The 23,950-nt window shown below is 34.8% G+C and overlaps 2 protein-coding genes across 16 annotated transcripts in view; one reads left to right on the top strand and one right to left on the bottom strand.

Moving 5' to 3' along the window:
• LOC111415128 (disintegrin and metalloproteinase domain-containing protein mind-meld) overlaps positions 1-17,215 on the top strand; it is a 259,766-nt gene extending 242,551 nt beyond the window's left edge. For 2 of the 15 annotated variants that reach the window (XM_023046654.2, XM_023046658.2), the window contains exons 6-18: positions 748-817; positions 1,369-1,515; positions 3,372-4,163; positions 4,284-4,861; positions 4,917-5,112; positions 5,170-5,338; positions 6,297-6,456; positions 8,065-8,202; positions 8,712-8,783; positions 9,094-9,161; positions 9,217-9,638; positions 10,245-10,618; positions 14,209-17,215. In XM_023046654.2, coding sequence (XP_022902422.2) covers positions 748-817; positions 1,369-1,515; positions 3,372-4,163; positions 4,284-4,861; positions 4,917-5,112; positions 5,170-5,338; positions 6,297-6,456; positions 8,065-8,202; positions 8,712-8,783; positions 9,094-9,161; positions 9,217-9,638; positions 10,245-10,618; positions 14,209-14,467 — 3,445 coding nt within the window. In that variant the 3' untranslated portion in view covers positions 14,468-17,215. Of the gene's footprint in view, positions 1-747; positions 818-1,368; positions 1,516-3,371; positions 4,164-4,283; positions 4,862-4,916; positions 5,113-5,169; positions 5,339-5,494; positions 5,601-6,296; positions 6,457-8,064; positions 8,203-8,711; positions 8,784-9,093; positions 9,162-9,216; positions 9,639-10,244; positions 10,619-14,183 lie in introns of all 15 variants that reach the window. The other 13 variants (XM_023046660.2, XM_023046662.2, XM_023046659.2 and 10 more) reach the window with 13 other exon arrangements.
• Positions 17,216-20,071: 2,856 nt separating this feature from the next.
• LOC111415154 (Dynein axonemal assembly factor 3) lies at positions 20,072-21,677 on the bottom strand. Its single transcript, XM_023046697.2, has one exon. It carries the CDS (start codon positions 21,564-21,566, stop codon positions 20,235-20,237), a length of 1,332 nt encoding a protein of 443 aa, XP_022902465.2. The 5' UTR covers positions 21,567-21,677; the 3' UTR covers positions 20,072-20,234.
• Between the last annotated feature and the right edge of the window lie 2,273 nt (positions 21,678-23,950).

The following is a 23,950-nucleotide window of genomic DNA, read 5'->3' on the forward strand; positions in this document are numbered from 1 at the left end:
AAAAATTGAAACACGAATACCTGGTGCAAAGCTCATTTTTCGCGAACATCCAAATAACTCAAACACGACATCCCATTTTTCAGGTACCTTTTCAAATAACGCCGACGAACTCGGACCGAAGTGGACAGTGATAACTGCAATGAACAAGCATTTATTACTCTTCTATACGTTGTGAGGAATTATTAATACGTCCACCAACGGAACGGGGGAAATCGTAAACGCGAGCTCGTCAACGAAACGCCGGAGCGACGCGAATGGCAAAATTGCCTGTCCGGCGCCGCGCGTTACATACTTTCATTCTTTATACTGAACGGGGGCGCTATGTGTCGATGACAGGCTTTTAAATAAGTATAGCACACCAGGAGTATAAAAGAAAAACGAATACGCGTCGACCCGGAACAAAGGGGCAGATATTTTACATTTTTGTCTCGCTCAAAGCCACCCTTTACCAACGATCCCTTTTTCACTTTCACACGCCGGTAAATACAAAGGGTAGTTCTGCGTTTCAGTACCGTTGCGTTTAAAAAAGAAAGAAATTATTAAACCTATATTGAACGCGAACAAAATAAATTTATCGTCCATAATTGGAACTACCAACACAGATAACTCATCAATACCTTTTTTGGTCTGATTATTAACCCTCATAGCTTGAAAATCCGATATGTCAATACGTTCCTTTTGACAGATGTCCGCGCCATACCGAACAGCTGAAATGTAATCGTCCTTTTGTTTTCTCGTCCCTTTCAGGCAACTGATCGCACCGAACATCATGCAGCGACATTATTTGGCAAACGGTGCAGAGCAGGTCTCCAAACAGGTACGTTTTCATGATGTGAATGTTTTTCAGATTACGATCTTATCAATCTTACTTTTGTTTTTTACCGGCAAAGCTTCTTAGTTTTAATGAAATGCTAACAATCCGAAAGATAAAGCTACACAGTCGCGACGAAGTTAAAATCTTTGTGATCAGAAGGGTAAATTTGCTTTTAATAATTGAACCGCGCCCTAAACTCTTGCTCGTAACTTGTTACGGCGTAGAGTTTACCTTGAAATTACACCAATAGCAATCTACTGAACGTCGCAAACTTGGGGAGTAAAAAAGAACGAGCCAATAATTCTCGTTCTTAACGAAGTATCCGCAGTCTCAAAAAGAGCACGTAAACGCCCACCATACAGCTGCCGGTCGGCGACTTCGATATACCCAAACTTTATTATCGTTCACGTACTCTACAGTACTTTCGGATTATAGGTAGTTTCCCGCTTCTTTACAGAGAACTTTCTCCAATTAGTTAATAAATTTTGTCTTGAGCTGTCATAGTTTAATTCGACCAAAAACTCAATTTAAACACAAAGTATTACATTTTACAGGAGATTGAACACTGCTATTATCATGGAACCGTACAGGATTATCCAGGAGCCACTGCGGCCTTTCACACCTGCAATGGAGTTAGTGGAGTCATCCATGTAGGGAACGAAACCTTCGTCATACATCCTTTTTACGGAGGAGATCTCTCGGTCAGTATTTTCACTTTGATTATTTCAAACCACCACAACTCAACATTACTTAACATTTTTATCATCTTCTTCCCCGATTAAAAATATACATAGAGAATCTAATTACTATTTTTATATTCATGAATAGAGAGAAACTTCGTTATTCCACCATGACGAGAACGGAACCCCAACTTAACACGAACTAATTCGACCTCGTTTCGGCAAATGGAATGCGAAATCCAGCCGGGCGACGGCAAGCTTAAACCTGCATTTAATTATTCAGATAAGCTTTGCGCCTGAGGTGTTCCACGTCTCGTGTCTTTTTCATAGGCTTTGACCTAAGATGAATTAACCGCATAGCACGGTGTCAAACTTCAACCTTGGTTTCTCATCTCACAAATTTAGTGGGAAATGACTTGTTTCTAAATGTAGCTACTCTCAGATGTAAATCAAAAATTTGAATTTTAATTATTTTAAAACCAAGGTATCTATTTTAACTTGAGTCTATTTGTCTCATGGTCCTTAGTACTCTAGACCCCAATATTGTTTTAGGAGACGCCCAAACAGATAAAATTAAAGCTACTGCTTGGCAGAAAGCGACACGCGACAAGGATTCGTAGGGTAGGGTAAACGTCCTGTCAAGATTAATTGAAGCCGCAACGGACCCCTGAGCCCGGCGCCCTCCTTAACTGCTAAATTTTCGTGAAAATCCCGACGGCGCAGAGCGGTTTGTGATTTATCCGCGCGATTTCCGTGCTCCTGAGCGCATGACTAAACAAAGTGCACGCCATTACCGAAGATTGCTGTACCGCGAGCGAAACTTATTCAATTGTGCCGCGATTCCTGCGTCCGGACTTTTGTTTCTACTCCCCCTTTTCGCTGTCAGAAAACGTAAACGCCAGCAGTTAAATTAAAACTTCTCTAGTTTACTTTCTCGAAGTGAATTCGCTTCTTATTCGTCTTTATATCGGAAGAACGAAATGTTATAGCAAAGTACAGCTTGGCAAATCCATCGTTAACTAAGCCGAGCTTGTTGATATAATGATTAACATTATATCAACCTAAAACAACATCGATTAATAAAATCAAGAAAAAACTATTTCAAACTCTAACCATATCACACATTACAACCACCCCCTCGTCTGTCGCCATTATATTCCATCAATGTCTTTGATTTGCCGATTGACTCGCCACACATTTCGGCCGCGCGCCCTTAATCCGGCCCTGTTATCGACAGCGACAAGGATTGAAGGGCAGTAGCAGCGGCGCCAGTAACGTCCCAAACGTCCTCGTTAATTGGCTGTCAGTTGTCATCGAAACCGTCGCAAACGTGTTTATTAAAACTCGGCCCAATTAATTTTAATTAATGCAGCTTGTCGTTAGGACGGACGTTTAATTGTGTTCGAATTATCCGATCAGTCGACGAGTTCACGCCGCGTCTGACATTGTCCTTTACTAACTTAGCAATTCCCAGGGCGACCGTCCCTCGGGATGCCCTTCGACAACACCGCACACCCAATACGCTGTGATCGACACGTGATCGTATGTGAACCGATATCCTGTTGACCACGACCGTCGTTCACGTACCAAAGACTGTTGGTTTATTGATTTGATAATATTCACAGCGACGCGGGTGACCATGTTAACGATGTAAAGCTAATATTAATTGGGTGTCCTCGACAGGGTTACGTGATTTCCTGACGCACATCGCTTTACCAAGCGTGGTATAATGACCACATAATGGGAAACTAATTTTAGTAGCATTAATTTCACTAGATTACGTATTACAATCATTTTTCATCGCTTTTTTTCACATCACACTCATTTACGGTTAATTATAGAACTTCATGTGACTGCACAGCTTTGGTATTCTTTAGCAGAAACATCCACACGTGATATTTGAGGCGCGCACGAAGGCCAACAAGGGGTGTGCCAATTCCGGCACGATGGACTGGAGGCGGAAACAACACGCAGGGTTTCTTCCCGGAAACCACGATCGAGAACGAAGAGACGTACGAGAAGCAACCAAGTACATCGAAACAGCTTTGGTCATTGATAAAGCCATGTTTGAGAAGAGAAATGGTAGCACACGTGCGGAGGTGGTACACGATTCCATCCAAGTGGCCAATATAGCGGATTTATACTTCCGGACATTGAACACCAGGGTGTCCGTTGTTTATATTGAAACGTGGCAAGGTGGCAATCAAGCTCAGATCGATCGTAATCAGGATATTAGCGTTGCTTTGACTACTTTCAATTCATATCTAACGCGGAGGTTGTTCAAAGTGGAAAAGGACACGACGCAACTGCTCACGGGGGAGATGTTTGTGGGAGGCGAAGCTGGTATGGCAGTTCCTGCAACAGTGTGTGGACCTAGAGCCGTTGGTATTAGCGTGGATATCAACACCTACGAACCCCATCTTTTAGCTGGGACGATGGCACATATGATCGGTCACAATATTGGGATGGGTCACGACGACGGCCGCGAAGAGTGCATTTGTCGGGACTGGCACGGGTGCATCATGGCCCAGGCCATCGTTGGACTCGACAATGTCCAACCATATAAGTTTAGTGAGTGCAGTAAGTCTGATTATGTCGATAGACTGAGAACTGGAAACGGTATTTGTCTTATGAATAAACCCAACGAGCTGGAGGTAAGTAATTTGAAGGTAACTATCACTGTTCGACAAGCTATCTTGTAAGTTAGAACAGTTAGCAATACTAGAAGCACTTAGTTGAATTTGTCTTAATTTCGTACAATTATTACATTATTTATTTTGGTCGAATAGGTTCGAAGAACTTGTGGCAACCGAGAAGTGGAGGAAGGTGAAGAATGTGATTGTGGAACTATAGAAGAATGCCCAACCGTGGACCCATGTTGTGATCCCATTACATGTAAACTAACGAAAGAAGCGGAATGTGCCAAAGGTCCATGTTGCGACAACTGCAAGCTTAAAGAAAGGGGTGAAGTGTGCAGGGACTCAACCAGTGACTGTGATCTACCAGAACAATGCTCAGGAGACAACGGCGATTGTCCGCCGGACTTATACAAAAAGAACGGTTCCCCTTGCGGAGAGAAAGGCTATTGCTTTAATGGAATGTGCCCAACCTTAGCAATACAGTGCGAACAGATCTGGGGATATGGCGGCATCGGAGCTAATATCCAATGCTTCGACCAATTCAATTCCCAGGGATTCGCTAGTGGTCATTGCGGAATAGACGCAAATGGAAAGTACATCAAATGTTCCCATGAAAATGTCAAGTGTGGATCGCTTCAGTGTCAGTTAGGAAACAAAAAACCCGTCTTTGGCGAATTAGACCACTACAGGACTATAATATCGACAAGAGGAGAGGAATATGAGTGCAAGTGAGTTATTTATTTCATTTAATCATTACATACTATGATTAATTTACGTAATTAGGACTGCACATAGAAATAATTCGGTAATAAAAAACGCAGCAAAATCAAGCTTTCCATACGTGGGATTTGTATTAGACGGTACACCATGTGGAGACAACTTGATTTGTATCAACCAATCGTGTTCGAGCTTATATCCGTATATAGACCAGACTAAGTGTCCTACTAACCATAATGATAAGGAATGCTCAGGCAATGGAGTAAGTTTTGCGTTCTTTTATTTCGTTAATGTATCATTTCGATTAATCTAATTTCAGTACTGTACAAATACCAATACGTGCTTTTGCAAACTGGGTTGGAGCGGCACCGACTGCTCTATCGAAGAGGAAATCGCTCAACCACTTCCGACACCGCCGCAGGACCCATCGAGTAACCATGGAATCCAAAACCTCTCCGAAATTATGCAGAAGAAAGAAACCCACTATGGTATGTATCTATCAGCCGGTTTATCACGTGCACAAACATCTCACAGTACTCATTCAAGACTCAATACTCTTTTACATCCTAATACATATCTTACTAATAATTAATTGATAACGTCGCAAAGCGAAATCTTTGAGCATATAGTTTGTGATTTCCCAGGAGCCAACAATACGGACAACCTAAGCACACTTACGATGGTATTCATCCTGGTAGGCGTGGTCAAAGGCGTCTTCATTTGTTTTGCCGTTGTGGCAGTTTGCTACAGGTACCTTTAACCAGCGTTCATGTCGCTCAGGAAGGGCACCGCTCTCGCGTGCATATGATGACAATTGTGGTCTATGACATGATGATGGTGATGCCATGATTACAATAGGCAGTGTCCTGTACATAGGCTTCTTGAGTACTGTCGATGTTGCGTTGTATATATCATATTACGTAATATTGTACTATTATTATTGTCTTATTATGTTACACCGTGACGTATTTATTGAGTATCTCTTTGAAATATTATATGTCTATATTATATTTACAAGCAAACGCTTTTCTATTGTTAGCACTTGGCCAACAATTTCACTGCACTGCTTTTTGTGCCATTTTAATCAAGATATGGTATTATATGATGTGATGGAGAATTTCAATGTTTGTGATACAATAAATTCAAAGAGCAGTGCTACAAAATCGATGTACTCACGTTATAGTCGCACAAGAGAAAAGCTTTTGTATCTGATACACTACACGTACACCTTGCCATAACAAAAACACACGCACATCACATCACTTACACGGGCGTGAACATCAGCCAATGTTGGTATTAATAGTTGGTTCTTACGTAAAAACAGTACAGTGTGCATTATGTATATTTTATTGTCTCATTGGTGCTTTTTCCTTCTTTCTATCTTGTGTATGATGCATGGTGTCGCCGCACAAATGGCCCTGTCTACTCCCTGCGTTGGACCGGCAGAGGACTATCACGGCTCGAACACGATTTTTCTCGTGGGTACACTCATGTCGGTGGTAGGGGGTGTGTTCATAGTGTTTGCAACTATGGCTCTATGCTACAGGTCAGTCGTAGTACACAAAAACTTCTCGCTGTGCCTCAGGTTAGTGGGCAGACCATCCAGGTAGAGATCCACATTCTCAGCATCTGCTCGCTTGTCTTTTCGTTTATTTTTTATTTAACCGAAATTTGTTTTTATCCGTTTAAATTTTATTTAACCCTTATTTATTTTTGGTAATAACACAAAACTTGGAACTATTTGTACACCACTTTATCCGCAATTTTACAGTTCATTTGCTCCGCTAGATGTCCGTAGCTTTAGATCAGATCGTCGGCAACCAAAAAGAATTGTTTGCCGACGCTGCGCTTCATGCCTAGTTGCATAGCATGGCATTCGCCATAACCCTGGCGCTATGTTTAGATGGCAATGTAATCCCATAGAAACCAAACCCCCGATTAAGCACAGACATTCTCAAAAACTGCACATCCGCTAAATGATTTTTTAGAAGGCACCCCCTAAGAGGTACTTCCCTTTCTTCGAACGAAAATAAATAGCGAAACTAGGTTAATAGAACGTAACGTGGACTTGGTATCAATCGATCAACGGAAATGGAACGAACCCTGATTGGAAATGCCCCGGAGCCGTGGATTACCCTGCCATCTATCATGTCCCCGGGATTTAGATTTACAATTTCACAGCCACACGCCCCACGTGGAAAGAAAAAACGGGCCCTCATGAAATACCCCACACCAAAACCCCCTTCCACCGAAACTATTTCTTACTTGTGCGGTAAAATTGTAAATCTTATCTATTGTGTGCTAGTTTCGATCGGAGTAGGCGCTGCATGACTCGCTATGGGCGGTCCGCATATTAATTTAATCAATACATAAAAATATAATATATATATACATGTTCAGCCGATTAGTAAATTAATAAATAATATAGTAATGTTGTCAATCATCGTATTTACGTTACATATATAGGAGAGTGCGAGGCAACATCGCTATTGCAAATCCAGCCATAATTAACTGAATTTCGGCTGAAACAGTATGTGTTCCGCCCGGTGTATATGTGTGTATAATTGTACAATATTGGTCAGCTGCATGCAGTGCCCAGAGGGGATGTTTGGCATGCCTAGCATCGAGTAATGTCTTTGTCGGTGTTAAGGCAGTTTGCTTGTCGTATGTGTGTGTTGCTTGCGAGTGTACGTGATGTGCGAACGGAATCCATGCCCCAAATCACCCTTCCGCCACCTGCCCCACACTACACTCTATCTTTCTCTACAAATGGACAACTAACACGTCAAAAAACAAGCTTCAAGAGGCACATTGGTAATAGTATGATTACGTACACGAAGAGATGTTATATATATATAACGATATTATTGAGTAATAAATAACAACTCTTCGTAAATAGCCACAATATTAACACAAACGGTGTACATAGAACACTAAACACTTATTTTCTCTTTTTCTCTTTTATCTCTTTTTATAATCTATGTATATCGGAGAAGCATGTGTAAATATCAGTGTCGTAAATTTTAAAAAAATGTCAACACTCAAAAATGATTTTACAATAATTGTTTTAACTCTATTTTAGTAGATTTTGAAGTTTTGACATTTTTTTTTGTGTGCAAAAAGCAACCAAATCTGAATAAGCGTATTAATACGGTATTTTCGTTTCGGTCTTCCCCTTTCTTTTATATCCCCATCCAAACATTCGCAACGGAAGGAAGACAACTGTACCTAAATACGAGAAACCCTATGTTAAAAATCAGGCGCCGAAAAATTATACAGTCGCTGGAAATCACTCTCAAGAGGACGCGTTAGAGAGTGCCAACAAGATTCTATCTTACAGTACCTCCTTCGGGTAAGTTTTGTCAACCAACCAATCACCATCAGCGTTCTCTGTTAGCAGCAAGAGAGCCGATGATGTTTATAACCCAATTAACCCATCGTATGAATGAGTTCATATAGAACCAGCAACGTTATTTGTTCTTTTGAAAATGTATGGAATTGCGTGATAATAATAATAAAACGGTGAAACTTTGGGATTTCATAGCCATTGCTCGTTTTTATTTGTTGCATTTTTGGTTTCGTTATAGGTCGCGCTAAGTTACTTAGTGCCGCTTTTTATTGCCCATTTTGTGTATCATGTCCACTTGCTTATACTATGCATATCATGTTAACGTTTATATGAAAACCTTAATATACTGAAGCTGGGGATCAAAATGATTTTCAGTGACAGTATTCAGGTAAAACAACTATTGGTTTTTCTTTAAACAGTTGGTTTACCATCTCCTAGATCCAATATTCCTTCAAAATCCGTAATTATAAATTATAATAATTACCATTTGATCTGCTATGTTTTTGTAATAGTCGAGCTGATTCTCAGAGAGTTTTGTACCGACCAACCAACCACATGACTCCAGGAGGATCGTCGCATTTCCCGTTAGTATAGTACATTTTTAACATTAACCTACAATGATTCAATTAATTAATTAACTTTAATATATAATCATTAGTTCTAATTACATAATACGTAGTTAATAATTACGCAATACATGCCAATTATAACATCCTCTCGTCTATTTAATACAATTAACACAATAGATACATTCTATTAACCGGGATATTACTATGATAGTATCAATTTCCTAAACGGGCGTAGGTTTACGTTATGTTTCGAATCCTGCATGCAGTTATTTAAATAACAATCTCATTAATAAATATTAACATACATTATTTATTAAAATTGTAGGGATCATAAAATGCAGCTTAAACGATTAGGAGTTGGAAATGCTTCAGAAGAAGATGGAGCACACTCAGGTATGATCACCAAATTTCTATTTACATTAGCCATAATTAAACTGTGAACGCCTAGGTGAAGACGAATCCGTATCGTTCATTGATTTGCAACATAATAACCTCAAATTGCCTTCCGAGAAAAAGGGTATTCTGAAAAAGCACGACTACAGCAGCATGATGATTACAGCTGATGGTAAAGAAGCTTGGCCTGACGGGTCGCAAGGAGAACTGAATCAGGCCGAAGTCAATATGAACCAGATATTGGGCAGCGCTAGCATGACGGTTGACGTAGAACGCGCCCTCAAGAGTCTTAACGGATATCACGAAGATATCATCAAACACCTAAGAAACGCGGCATCTCATAGAGGAACTTCAACTCCTTCCGGAAGCAACGCAGCTTTCAATGAGGAAGCACTACGAAGGAGCTTGCAAGAGTGTGCTGCTGCATATCCTGATTATAAAAGGACAAGTAGCCAAGAGAAAATTTGTGAAACTCAGGTAAGTCCTTAAAAATGATCAATACGTGACATCAAACTGTCCTATATTAAATTTTATCCCCGTATTGAAGAGTATTTGAAATCAATGGAAATCAAAGTAGTGAATATAAAGGAATCTCGTAATATCTAAAGCTCGTTCTTATATGTGCAGCTCACGACACGAACTTTGTCGTTTTCAATTGTGGAAAGCGAACTTTTATGTTTAAATGGCACGCGAGTTCGTTATGCGCGGCTGCCGTCGAAACTGCATAATTGCATTTATTGGTAACTGCTCGAATTTTAGCAGCGAGAGCCGCGTTATATTAGAGTTCGTCGCGAGTAATCGAATTTACAAACTACTCTGGCGAGAATTCGGCCGATGTTGGAGAGCACTTGCGTATATTGCATGCAATTATTAATGCTCGACTGGCTTTCCTCGCGCTACCGTGGCACCGGCGTTCGACGTTTTCAATTGCGGTACGATTCCGTTTGTTGCGAACATCGACGGTCACAGAACTCGTTAAAGATCCGTTTGTAATCACAAATATTGGGCTACGTGTCGCCATACGTTTAGTTACGTGCTAAAGTTGTGTATTAAAACGTTTAATCTTGAATTATTAATATTTAGGTTGTGGTTGAAGCTGAAGATGAAGACGAAGACGAGGTACCTCCCTGCGGTCCTATTCGGATACGAAATCTCGAAGATCTAATCCGCCAGTTAGAACATCATTCGCGACATATGAGTCCCAGCGGCTCGGAGGACATACGTATGTCGGAAACTGAAGCGGACCGCCACTACAGACAGGAATCATCCTCGGCTTGCAGCGAAAGCTCTCATCAATCCCACCGGGATTCTAGGTTTATGTACGGCAGCAGGTACCGGCAACCAGCCAGCCGACTACCGTATCCTCATCCCCATCACCAAGCCGACGAAGAGAGCATCTATGAGAGCGCCGATCACGATAGAGGCGTTCCTTGCGGCGACACACCCGACAGCGAAAGGTAACTATCAAATCCATCTCTAATTCATCCCATCCGATATATCTCCTAAATGGACACTTGAGGTCGATTAACGGTATCTGCGTGTGATTTGAGGACATGTGTTACAAATTGTAAACTAAACGTGGAATTATAGGTCATTTTGATTCTAATTAATAAATTATTTAGTGTTTTTACGAACTGGTGGTGTAACTGACATGGTTTCTTTGTAGTTTCAGAAGTCACATTAATTTAACCCTTTGTGTCCCAAGAAGTCAAAAATTTTGAAACTCTGTGACAGAATTAAAAAGCTATCAAAATACACTCAGTAGAGGCCTTTGGAATCAATTTTAGCAAAATAGGCAATCCCGTTTCGTGGACGCAGTAAATTTGAATATTTATTTATCAGACCTGTATTTACAGAACGACGAAAATCTGATAAAATATTGAGAAAAAACATATTGAACAAAAATTAACATTTTGTAAGTGTCAAAAAAATGCAGATTCAAAAATTCCTGGAAGCCGTATTTATTGAAATTAAGGAATGAGGCTTATTCTAAATTACAGCTCAAAGCTTTCTCTTTACAATGATGTATAATAACTGTTGGGTTGGATTGGAAAAATATTGAGAAAAAAAATGTTGAAACAAAACTTACATTTTCGTATAACCTAAAACAATCAAAAAAGATGCTGATTTAAAAACTGCTGGAAGCCGTATTTATTGAAATTAAGGAATGAGACTTATTCTAAATTAAAGCTCAAAGCTTTCTCTTTAAAATGATGTATAATAATTGTTGGGTTGGATTGGAAAAATATTGAAAAAAAAAATTTTTAAACAAAACTTACATTTCGTATAAACTAAAAGTGTCAAAAAAGATGCTAATTTAAAAATTCCTGGAAGCTGTGTTTATTGAAATTAAGGAATTAAACTTATTCTAAATTAAAGCTCAAAGCTTTCTCTATAAAACGATGTATAATAATTGTTGGGTTGGATTGGAAAAATGTTGAGAAAAAAAATTTTTAAACAAAACTTACATTTTCGTATAACCTAAAAGTGTCAAAAAATATGCTAATTTAAAAATTTCTGGAAGCCGTATTTATTGAAATTAAGGAATGAAACTTGTTCTAAATTAAAGCTCAAAGCTTTCTCTTTAAAATGATGTATAATAATTGTTGGGTTGGATTGGAAAAATGTTGAGAAAAAAATTTTTTAAACAAAACTTACATTTTCGTATAACCTAAAGTGTCAAAAAAGATGTTAATTTAAAAATTTCGGGAAGCTGTGTTTATTGAAATTAAGGAATGAAACTTATTCTAAATTAAAGCTCAAAGCTTTCTCTTTAAAATGATGTATAATAATTGTTGGGTTGGATTGGAAAAATATTGAGAAAAAAAATTTTTATACAAAACTCACATTTTCGTATAACCTAAAAGTGTCAAAAAAGATGCTAATTTAAAAATTTCTGGAAGCCGTATTTATTGAAATTAAGGAATGAAACTTGTTCTAAATTAAAGCTCAAAGCTTTCTCTTTAAAATGATGTATAATAATTGTTGGGTTGGATTGGAAAAATGTTGAGAAAAAAATTTGTTAAACAAAACTTACATTTTCGTATAACCTAAAAGTGTCAAAAAAGATGTTAATTTAAAAATTCCTGGAAGCCGTAGTTATTGAAATTAAGGAATGAGACTTATTCTAAATTAAAGCTCAAAGCTTTCTCTTTAAAATGATGTATAATAATTGTTGGGTTGGATCGGAAAAATATTGAGAAAAGAAATGTTGAAATAAAACTTACATTTTCGTATAAGCTAAAAGTGTCAAAAACGATGCTAATTTTAAAATTTTTGGAAGCCGTATTTATTGAAATTAAGGAATGAAATTTATTCTAAATTAAAGCTCAAAGCTTTCTCTTTAAAATGATATATAATAATTGTTGGGTTGGATTGGAAAAATATTGAGAAAAAAAATGTTGAAACAAAACTTACATTTTCGTATAACCTAAAACTATCAAAAAAGATGCTAATTTAAAAATTCCTGGAAGCCGTATTTATTGAAATTAAGGAATAAGCCTTGTTCTAAATTAAAGCTCAAAGCTTTCTCTTTAAAATGATGTATAATAATTGTTGGGTTGGATTGGAAAAATATTGAGAAAAAAAATGTAGACATAGAACTTACATTTTCGTGTAACCTAAAAGTGTCAAAAAAGATGCTAATTTAAAAATTTCTGGAAGCCGTATTTATTGAAATTAAGGAATAAGACTTGTTCTAAATTAAAGCTCAAAGCTTTCTCTTTAAAATGATGTATAATAATTGTTGGGTTGGATTGGAAAAATATTGAGAAAAAAAATGTTGAAATAAAACTTGCATTTTTGTGTAACCTAAAAGTGTCAAAAAAGATGCTACTTTAAAGATTCCTGGAAGCCGTATTTATTGAAATTAAGGAATAAGACTTGTTCTAAATTAAAGCTCAAAGCTTTCTCTTTAAAATGATGTATAATAATTGTTGGGTTGGATTGGAAAAATATTCAGAAAAAAAATGTTGAAACAAAACTTACATTTTCGTATAACCTAAAACTATCAAAAAAGATGCTGATTTAAAAATTCCTGGAAGCCGTATTTATTGAAATTAAGGAATGAGGCTTATTCTAAATTACAGCTCAAAGCTTTCTCTTTACAATGATGTATAATAACTGTTGGGTTGGATTGGAAAAATATTGAGAAAAAAAAATGTTGAAACAAAACTTACATTTTCGTATAACCTAAAACTATCAAAAAAGATGCTAATTTAAAAATTCCTGGAAGCCGTATTTATTGAAATTAAGGAATAAGACTTATTCCAAATTAAAGCTCAAAGCTTTCTCTTTACAATGATATATAATAATTGTTGGGTTGGATTGGAAAAATATTGAGAAAAAAAATGTTGAAACAAAACTTACATTTTCGTATGACGTAAAAGTATGAAAAAAGATGCTAATTTAAAAATTCGTGGAAGCCGTATATATTGAAATTAAGGAATGAGACTTATTCTAAATTAAAGCTCAAAGCTTTCTCTTTAAAATGATGTATAATAATTGTTGGGTTGGATTGGAAAAATATTGAGAAAAAAAATGTTGAAACAAAACTTACATTTTCGTATAACCTAAAACTATCAAAAAAGATGCTGATTTAAAAACTCCTGGAAGCCGTATTTATTGAAATTAAGGAATGAGACTTATTTTAAATTAAAGCTCAATGCTTTCTTTTTAAAATGATCTGTAATAATCTCTGGTCACATCTGGACGAATAAGTTTAAATATACCTAAAAACCCTACAGTGCGGATTGTGTAATTTTTTATACAGATTCTTTCTTGTATAGTAGAAAGTACCGACAGCTCTAAATGCGCCGAATACTACAGTTTAAAATGAGTGTTTAAAACTACCGGTACTTTAAAGTACCGTCGGGACATAAAGGGTTAATGTAATCTATTTGAGTTTGTCGTTTGCGGGCGAGGCGCTATAATAGTACGACTTCTAGTGTTCAATACTGAATTAAAAAGTCTATAGCAAATCGTCCAAATTCCCTCAGTGTTCACTACCAACACACTTGGTAGTGTTGTTATACTTCTTGTTTTCTAGTGATGAATTTATTCAAGCTCAGCAACAGCTAGCACGATGGGCGAGTGAGGATGCCGTTGGGGTTCAGGCGGGTACAAGCGGTGGCGGTTCAACAGTGCCCCGGGAGTACTACCCATCACCATCAAGTTCAACGAGCGAAGAACCAACAAGTATCGCAAGAGCACCCGTTCCAGCACCCCCAAGCGTCGTAGCCGCCGCACACCACCCCGAACACGCCACCATACACCGGCCGAAACGGTACCCCGAGTACAAACACTGATGATAGTGCGCGACCCTTCGAAGGCCGCGAAATTAAGAACCACGAATTCGAAGCGTTACGTAAATGGACGCGAACGCGAAAGGAAAAGAACGTGCACGAAAGCGTGATGTGACGTTCCGCCGCTTCCGGTTAAGCCCAATATCGACCCCACACATTTCCCAAAATCCCCTACTCGCCAATAATAAAAATATAAGTAAATAGGGAGTTCTTATAAAGTAAGTCGATGTATTTTCCCCCACGATAAGCAAATAATAAATTGAGATGATTGGTAAAACTAAGAAAATTAAATTAAAAAATGTATTACTAAATCTTACCATAAATTTAAAACTTGATTTAACAATAAAGTCAACGATAAAAATAAAAATTAAAAGTTTTACCAATCCACCGATATCTAATAACCCTCTAAATAAATTGAACAAACAGATGGTTGTCGTGTTAAGTGTGCCCTCGACTTGACGTAAAATCGGGGAGAAAATTATAACAAGAAGATACAAAATATATACGTATATAGTTGTTGAAATCGTTAAAAATTCGGACTCTTAGACTCGTAGCGTCGTCACGTGGGGAGACGATGAAGACCGGAAGTGGATCAATCACATCAAATTCTAAATTCCCATCGGAGAAGATTATTTATAAGCGTTTTACATTTCCGTTTCCGTACGCGTTAAGAACAAGTCCGACTTTTTTATAGTAGCATAAATAGCAAGCAAACCAAAATAGTGAAAAAAACATAGGGAAGAAAAACGCGCAGTGACTTCAAAGTGTGGCCATGGCCTAAATAATTTATCCAAAAAAAATAGTAATACAAAGAACTGAAACTATTTACATTTAATAATTATTATTATTACGAGAACTGTCTATCGTCATTAAAGATTATTATTAAATTGATCGTTCTTTGATGACTATCGGCGTTCACGAGCTATATTTAATGTTATTGTCATGTTGTGCCCGCGGTGGCGTTTTCGTTGTGGATAGCATCGAAAGAATGTGAAAAACATTCTTCCTGATGACTAACTAAACAGATGTTTGTTATTGAATCATTTAAACTGTCCATCCACTTCGATGAACCCATTGATTATATTGTACTATACTTGTACGGATCTTGATGAAAGCGACACGATTATAAGTTATGATGACTAGATAGAGTAATAATACCACGCAAGTTTTGCTTCTACGGACATATTTATTATTCATTTCGAACCTATTCATTGATTAAGTTATTTTATACCGACTGAGACCATTGGAATTGATCTTAATTTGTTTTGATAAAATTAAATTCATTAATTAGAGTTGTATCACTAAAAGTGAAGATGTAGAGCTGAAAGCGAAGCAAAATAGTTGGAAATTCTAAAGTAAATGTGGTACAAAAACTACAGGATTCATATCAAAGTATACCGATTAAAAATGTACTCGAAATAACCGCATGCATCATTTTCACTTTGTAAATAAATTATTAGTGCAAATTATTGACTAATGTTATTGATATATATTTTCGTCTTGCGTTCATCAAGGCCGAAAATAATTCTAAATGCTCATTAGAAGAGGAAATAACGGTTTTTAGTCCAAAGTATATTTAAATGAAAAATGAATAAAGTATCGGGGGAAAAAGTTACGCGAAAAATCGGGCGTTAAATAGGTTAAGAAAGTTGTGTATCTTCGTAACGATGTGAGCGCATGTGTATATATGAGAACGTATGTTTATTAATGCTACTAAAATTACTGAGAGAAACGTTTAGTGGTTATTAAACATGAGAAAACTTTAAAAGGTTTATATACGTACTTTTTAGTAACACGCTAGTACACAAAAAAATACACACGATCGACGTATCACACACATTCAATAATTCCATTTTTGGGTAGGTTATTGTTATTATTGTACAAATAATTGTTCGTAAGAAATAGTTTCATGAAATTCTTAGCATGTTAAACCCAACAACAACTTGTAATCTACATCATTTACAAATAAAAAAATTAAAATTAAAACACTTTCTTTTGTTACCACAAAAATTATTAAAAAAAAAATGCTAAGAATTTTCCAAACTATTTCAACCCCAAATATCAACCCACCAGACTCAGACGTACCGTTTGGACTTACGTTGAAAATAATTAAATGTCAATTACAGTATTGTCTTAGGCCGCCTCTGTAAAAATTTGATTTTGGGGTCCGTTTTGAAAAAAAAAATAAAATAAAATGGTTTCATCCAACTAAAATCGTAGCTTAGAAATGAAAGTTTTGTGACATCACGAATAAGAATGGGAAAATGAATGGAAATAAGAATTGGAATAAGAATGCGAATAAATACGAAGAATGGAAATAATACCGGCGTGGTTAAACATGAAAATACGATCATAAGTCAGTCTTGATGATCAAAAATTGCTCACTGTTGTCTTATTTGTTGACTAAAAAAATCCAGTGGTGAATAAACACTTAAGAAAAAGAAAAATAAAACAAACAAAATGTAAACACGATCCGTTAACGTATTTTCGTTTTTTAAATTGGTCAAATTCTATTCAATTTCTTTGTTTGTGAAATCAGCGCGAATTTAAAAAAATATTACACGAAAAATAAAACAGTTTAATTTAAGAAAAGAATGTACTTTAACGTTCGATGATCGTTACTTACATCTTGTGTAAGCGAGATTTTCTAAAAAATAAAAAGAGTACATAAAGAAAAATATAAAAACAAAAATTAATGTATATATAGTATTTGACGATATACACTGCCTAAATAAATAATTATTACCTAAATATTATTATTATTTGAACGATTGAAAGGAAATAAATGTACATACAACCGCATGAAAATGTTTTATCTAAATAGGAATCCTTTAGTAATACTTTAATAATTATTCTCAAGGTAAGTAACTTGATGTATTAAATAATGAGGAGCATACTTTAATTTTTTGTTATTCCATGTCATTTCAATTTATGCGATACAGAAATAAGCCAGGGGGAGATTCGTAAGATGGTTCTGGGGTGTGTTCTATCTAGACTGGACGTCGCATCATTTTTGTGTAAGTAAAATAATCAATTTTATTTGTTGAATCAGATATTGGGAAAAGTTAGTGTTGTTTCAATTTCTTTTGAAATGTCAATTATACCGTTATACTGAGAGACGCACGGCTAAACCCGAATTTTTCTGCTTCTAGGTCAAGTATTAGTTCTAGTTTTAGTGCAACATCATGTTTGAACTCATTTTAATGTTTGTTTGTAATAAAGAATACATCATAAAAGAACACCATGGAGTTGTACATTTGTCTATTATATGATAACTAACTTCAGATTTAAAATGTCAACCTCAATTTTGACATATTTGTAATCTTCATTAAAAATCCTTTAAAATGAGTACAAACACGACATATTTATCTTCAATATTAATGAAGTTATGGTCAACTTCCGGTTAAGAATGTCAACGTCAATTTTGACATATTTGTAATCGTCGTGAAAAATCCTTTAAAATGAGTCCAAACATGATACGTTTAATTCCAATATTAAACTTCCGCTTTGTGTTTATAAAATGTTTTAATATTTGTCATAAAAACAAAAATACAATAAAAAAAATTAAAAATTAAGGTTGGTATTAATATTTAAAAATTAAATTGCTATCTTCATTGTTGCTAACTTCGGGTTTAAACGTTTTTTTATTCAAACTTTCTTGTTTTTTGAGACAAATGCGTCATGTTTGGACTCATTTTAATGTTTTTTTAAAGAACACATCATAAAAGAACACCATGGAGTTGTCCATTTGTCTATTATATGATAACTAACTTCAGATTTAAAATGTCAACCTCAATTTTGACATATTTGTAATCTTCATTAAAAACCCTTTAAAATGAGTACAAACACGACATATTTATCTTCAATATTAATGAAGTTATGGTCAACTTCCGGTTAAGAATGTCAACGTCAATTTTGACATATTTGTAATCGTCGTGAAAAATCCTTTAAAATGAGCCTAAACATGATACGTTTAATTCCGATATTACTCGAGATATAAGCAACTTCCGATTTGAAATGTCAATGTCATTTTGACATATTCTTAATTTTTATAAAATGTCTTAATATTTGTCACAAAAATAAAAATATAATAAAAAAAAATTAAAAATTAAGGTTGGTATTAATATTTAAAAATTAAATTGCTATCTTCATTGTTGCTAACTTCGGGTTTAACGTTTTTTATTCAAACTTTTTTTTTTTTTGAGATAAGTGCGTCATCTTTGGACTCATTTTAAAGGTTTTTTAATGAAGATGACAAATATGTCAAAATTGACGTTGACGTTTCAAACCGGAAGTGATTGTATTTCCATTAATATTAACGTTAAATATGTCGAGTTTGGACTCATTTTAAAGGATTTCTTATGAAGTTGACAAATATGTCAAAATTAAAATTTGAAAGTTCGAACATTTTGGTTTTTTAAGATAAATGCATCATCTTTGGACATATTTTAAAGGTTTTTAATAAAGAATACATCATGAAAGAACACCACGAAATTGTCCATTTGTCTGTTATATGATAACTAACTTCATGTTTAAAATGTCAACCTCAATTTTGACATATTTGTAATCTTTATTAAAAATCTTTTAAAATGAGTACAAACACGACAAAAAAAATAAAAAATTAAGGTTGGTATTAATATTTAAAAATTAAATTGCTATCTTCATTGTTGCCAACTTCGGGTTTAACGTTTTTTATTCAAACTTTTTTGTTTTTTGAGATAAGTGCGTCATCTTTGGACTCATTTTAAAGGTTTTTTAATGAAGATGAGAAATACATATGTCAAAATTGACGTTGACGTTTCAAACCGGAAGTGATTGTATTTCCATTAATATTAAAGTTAAATATGTCGAGTTTGGACTCATTTTAAAGGATTTCTTATGAAGTTGACAAATATGTCAAAATTAATAGTTGAAAGATCGAACTTTTTGGTTTTTTGAGATAAATGCGTCATGTTTGGACTCACTTTAAAGGTTATTTTATGAAGATTACGAATATAATAATAAAATTAAAGTTGACATTGACAACTGAAAGTTTTTGTCACGACTAAACCCGACTGTTTCTTGTGTTAGTTCTAGTGATAGTATTTCATGCAATTTTAAGCTGAATCGTATAGATTATAATCTTATTTCTTTACATATCTAAACTATTCAAGATTTTCTTCAGGGTTTTATAACAATGATATTTTTATAACAATATCATGAATATTTTTGTCGGTTTGTACACCAATCTTGATGCATTAAATGAAAATATATTAAACTGTATTGAAGAAACAAGACCGAGAACATTTAAAAAGAGACAATAATTTCAAAACAGGATATCGTAACAAAAAACTAACTGGACGTTGGCAATAAAATCGTACGCGAATTCGAGTAAAGATTAGTTCAGCCAGAACATCAGTAAATAAGATACGATATAAAATTCTTTGAAAATGAATTTCCAACTAAATATTTTCAAAACGAAAAACATGGAAGTGAATTCTAAAAAATTAGATATTAAATGGATTGAATGGGATGAGGTGCCGATGAAAGCTTGTACTAGATTAAATAAGAAAATGAAAAGGCTGGACCGGAAACAAATCGGCCATGTTAAGAAATCGACATTGACTGGATCAAGAAAATCTAAATTATTAAATTTGTAAGACGTTTATTGTTTAATTTGAATGTAATCACATTTTAATTATTTACAAATAAGTAAATTAACTGTAAATGTTTTAATATTACAAATATGTTGTTAAAACACGTGTTTTATAAATAATAACTCATTACGTTATTATTTTATAATAAACTTAAAATATTTACTCATTGTTGGGTTGAATTCTATTTCCTTTTTATCTAATTCCCCGATTTTATCTAAAACATTTTTTTTATATTCTTCCAAGTCTTTTTCTCTGCAATTTAAAACAAAAAGGCAATTTTCTATGTACAAAAGAGATTGATTGTTTGCTATTTTTTCAATTAAATCTTGTTCAATATTTTTGATATAACTCGAATTAAAATATACCACATCGAATAAGTTGTGAAATTTTTCTTTATGTTTCATGGATGATAACATTTGTAACGACAAAAACGTCACGGTAAAATCCTCAATTTCAATACATTTTCTCACCTTTTTCTTAACAACATTTTTTTCCTGTTGTACATCAGTAACTTTTAAATCATTTAATTGTGCGACGCAATACCCTAAGTTCACATCGCTAGTTTTTTGGTGAGTATAATTAGAGTTATAATGTATCTCATGAAAAATTTCTCTTAAATTCCTTTCAGTTACATCAGTTGATCGGTTTGCATATAAATTGTTGGTTTTCGTTAAAAATGTTGGATCTGAACATTCCAAACCGTACGTAACAAACGGCCCGGTAATAATATCACCTAAATATCCGTAATGGAGAAATTTTTCACCATTCGGAATGACCCCAGTAACCATTGATCGATTTGGTTTCGAAACTTCCGATTCTAACCAAGAGAAAGCGACACCAGTACTTCGAAAATATTGATATTCCTGGCCTCCAACAATATTTCCTCCGATGGCATGGAATCTCATTTGAAGATCCCAATCGAACGCGCCTTTTTTGTTATCATATCTAACCCCTAAAGTTTTTCTTACCCTTTTATCCCAACAATCGCAAATATCGAACGGATCGATCCCACCCCAAAATTTAAAAACATTTTCGATATAATCTCTATCTTTGTATTTAATATCCAGTTTTAAAAACGGCATTATTTCGTTCATATACTCATAATTTGTGATCATTTCAACAAAATCCGACGATCTTGATGATAGGTAATTTGCAACTGCTGGTCTAATCATACTGTTTCCGTACAGTTCCATAAAATACCTGGTTTTTTGGACGATTCCGAGTTCTTCTTCCGGTCGTAAGGCAAGATAAAGTAAAAGGATTTGTTTCGCAACCGCTTCTTGACAAGACTCCATTATGAAAAAATTTAATTTTATGTGTTTTCTTGTGTAACGCTTCGCTAACGTTTTTAAAATGTGACGGCAATCTGAACTGCCAACCAGTAAAATATTTACCTCATCATTTAGATGAACGTGTCTATTTAGTTCTCCCGCAAGATCTAAAGCTGGAGTTAAACCCCAAAGCATATTTTTTTAAGAAAAATTGACTGACTTTTACTATTTTTATTATGTATCAATATCAAGGAGAATATTGATCAAACTTTTACCATGGAAACTTAATATACAGGGTGAGTCAGAAAGAATTTGGTAGTTTTGTATTTTCGAGCATGATAAATACCAATTTGAAACTTGTTTTGTTATTGCTCATAGAGGGCGCTAGATACGCACTGCTCGTTTGATGAATCAAATCATAAATTTTTTGGCTATCGAGCTACGACCAATAATACGACCGGTATTTGGATTTCCCATTCTTTCTAACTCACCTGTATAGTTACAATGAAGTTTAACTTGGATATTAATCCCAATTAATCCCTAACATTGAGTGCGTTCACCAGAGAATTCCATTTACGTTGGCAAACGCAAACGGATTACGATTGCGTTGGTGATTTGGTGAACGTCCAATTTTTCTATAGACATATGGTTTGATAACAACAGATGGCGCTTTAATGACAATTATTTACAATTTTAATTAATTTATAGGTACATACCTCTCAATTTATCATGAATTTCTTCATTTTCAAAGACAGTACACACCAACCCATTAAATAAATAATTTCGGGCTTCTGCCATTCTTTTTTGTTGATTTTAAATTTAATGGCCGCGTTCACCAACTGTCAACGTTTGCAAACAGAGAGCAGACTGTTGGCAACACTTCTGGTGAACGCAACGCTAACTTCAAACGTGTTTGGTAAACGGCCGCCATTTTATCAATCGTATGATTTTTCCGTTAGCAAACGCAAACGGTGTTTGCTGTTTGTGTCATCTTAAATTTAAAATCAACAAAAAAGAATGGCAGAAGCCCGAAATTATTTATTTAATGGGTTAGTGTATACTATCTTTGAAAATGAAGAAATTCATGATAAATTGAGCGGTATGATCTATAAATAAATTAAAATTGTAAATAATTGTCATTAAAGCGCCATCTGTTGTTATCAAACCATATGTCTATAGAACCATATGTCTATTTGCGTTTGCCAACGTAAACGGAATTCTCTGGTGAACGCGCCCATTGATTTAAAGAAGCGATTGAAAGGAAAAAAGAGGGTTATATTTATTGTTGTCGAGTCATTATTAAGGCGATTATTATCTAGGGAGTTGAAAACTAGGATCTAAGATCAAAAACATACTTTTGCTGTAAAAATATATGTAAGTAAATTAAAACATTTTTAGGTTATGTCATTTTTTGGGTCTAAATAAAACTAAAATTAAAAACTTTTGAATTATGCCGGGCATTTCGATTTTTCTTAAACGTGGTGTTTAACATATCTACAGTCGATTTATCTTGTTTTCCACTCATTTTCATTGGAAATTATTAATTATTCTTGAAAATAAAAACGATATAACCTCAAATGAGTTGTTTGTGATGGAGGTACCAATTTAAAAAAATTAAAGGCACTAAATTTGAGAAAGTCTAACAATAAGTTTTGATTTGAGATTATGTTGCAACCTAATTAACATAGAAATAAATAAATAGCAATTTAATACAAAAAAAATTAATATAATAGTAGTATAAATTATAATTAATTTAAATTAAAATTATTTAAAAAAATTTATTTAAACTTGGTGACATTTAATTATTTCCATTACCAACCTCACGAAGGATCCAAGGATCTTTGATAGGAGAACTTGGGACTGATTGTATGTCGAAATCCCACCGTAAGATGGCATTAGCGTCTATACTGAAATAATTTAATTAAACTAACAATTTTATTATTAATAGTGAGAATGATGAGAGACAGCAATAACAATTATTATCAGTATCATTCTTTTAATTTAAAAAGTATAGATTCCAATTAGTGTTATATTTTTAAATTTGCTGCTAACTTCAAGTTTTAAAATTATAAAGTTGAAGTTTGTTCAGAATGACATATGAAACGTCATTTTAAAGTGATTTTTCGGTAAGAGTCAAGTAAGAGTATGTTAAAGTAATAATGGTATGATTAAATAATTAGATTGTAATTGACATTATAGCTTTGTTTCAGCTAACGTTATAAGTTGATGGAAGCTCGTCAGATACAATCTCACATGTCATATGATGCAGTGATATTCAAATGTGCGGCATTATTTGACAGGTGTAATTGCCAGAGGTAATTGCATCTGAGGGATTCCCAACCAGTCGCTTCAAACACTTTCCAAACAATTATTCTGTGGTTGGAGCTTTTATATATAAACCCAATCCAACCCAAGGACAGTAGAATCTAACAGGACTGCTACCTACATCCATTGTTGTGACAACCTGCCCGCAAACTACGTCACACCATTTTCCACGCCCAGCTGTTGTTATGGTCTATGCGTTTGCTATGTATTTTTAGAGGTTATATCCTAGATGTATTCATATTATTTTTGAAGTT

This window comes from Onthophagus taurus, chromosome 2 (genome assembly GCF_036711975.1).
Source record: "Onthophagus taurus isolate NC chromosome 2, IU_Otau_3.0, whole genome shotgun sequence".
Taxonomy (NCBI): domain Eukaryota; kingdom Metazoa; phylum Arthropoda; class Insecta; order Coleoptera; family Scarabaeidae; genus Onthophagus; species Onthophagus taurus.

Excerpts from the sequence above, each read along its gene's own strand:
- LOC111415154 (XM_023046697.2), bottom strand. The coding sequence starts at position 21,566 with ATGCTTTGGGGTTTAACTCCAGCTTTAGATCTTGCGGGAGAACTAAAT.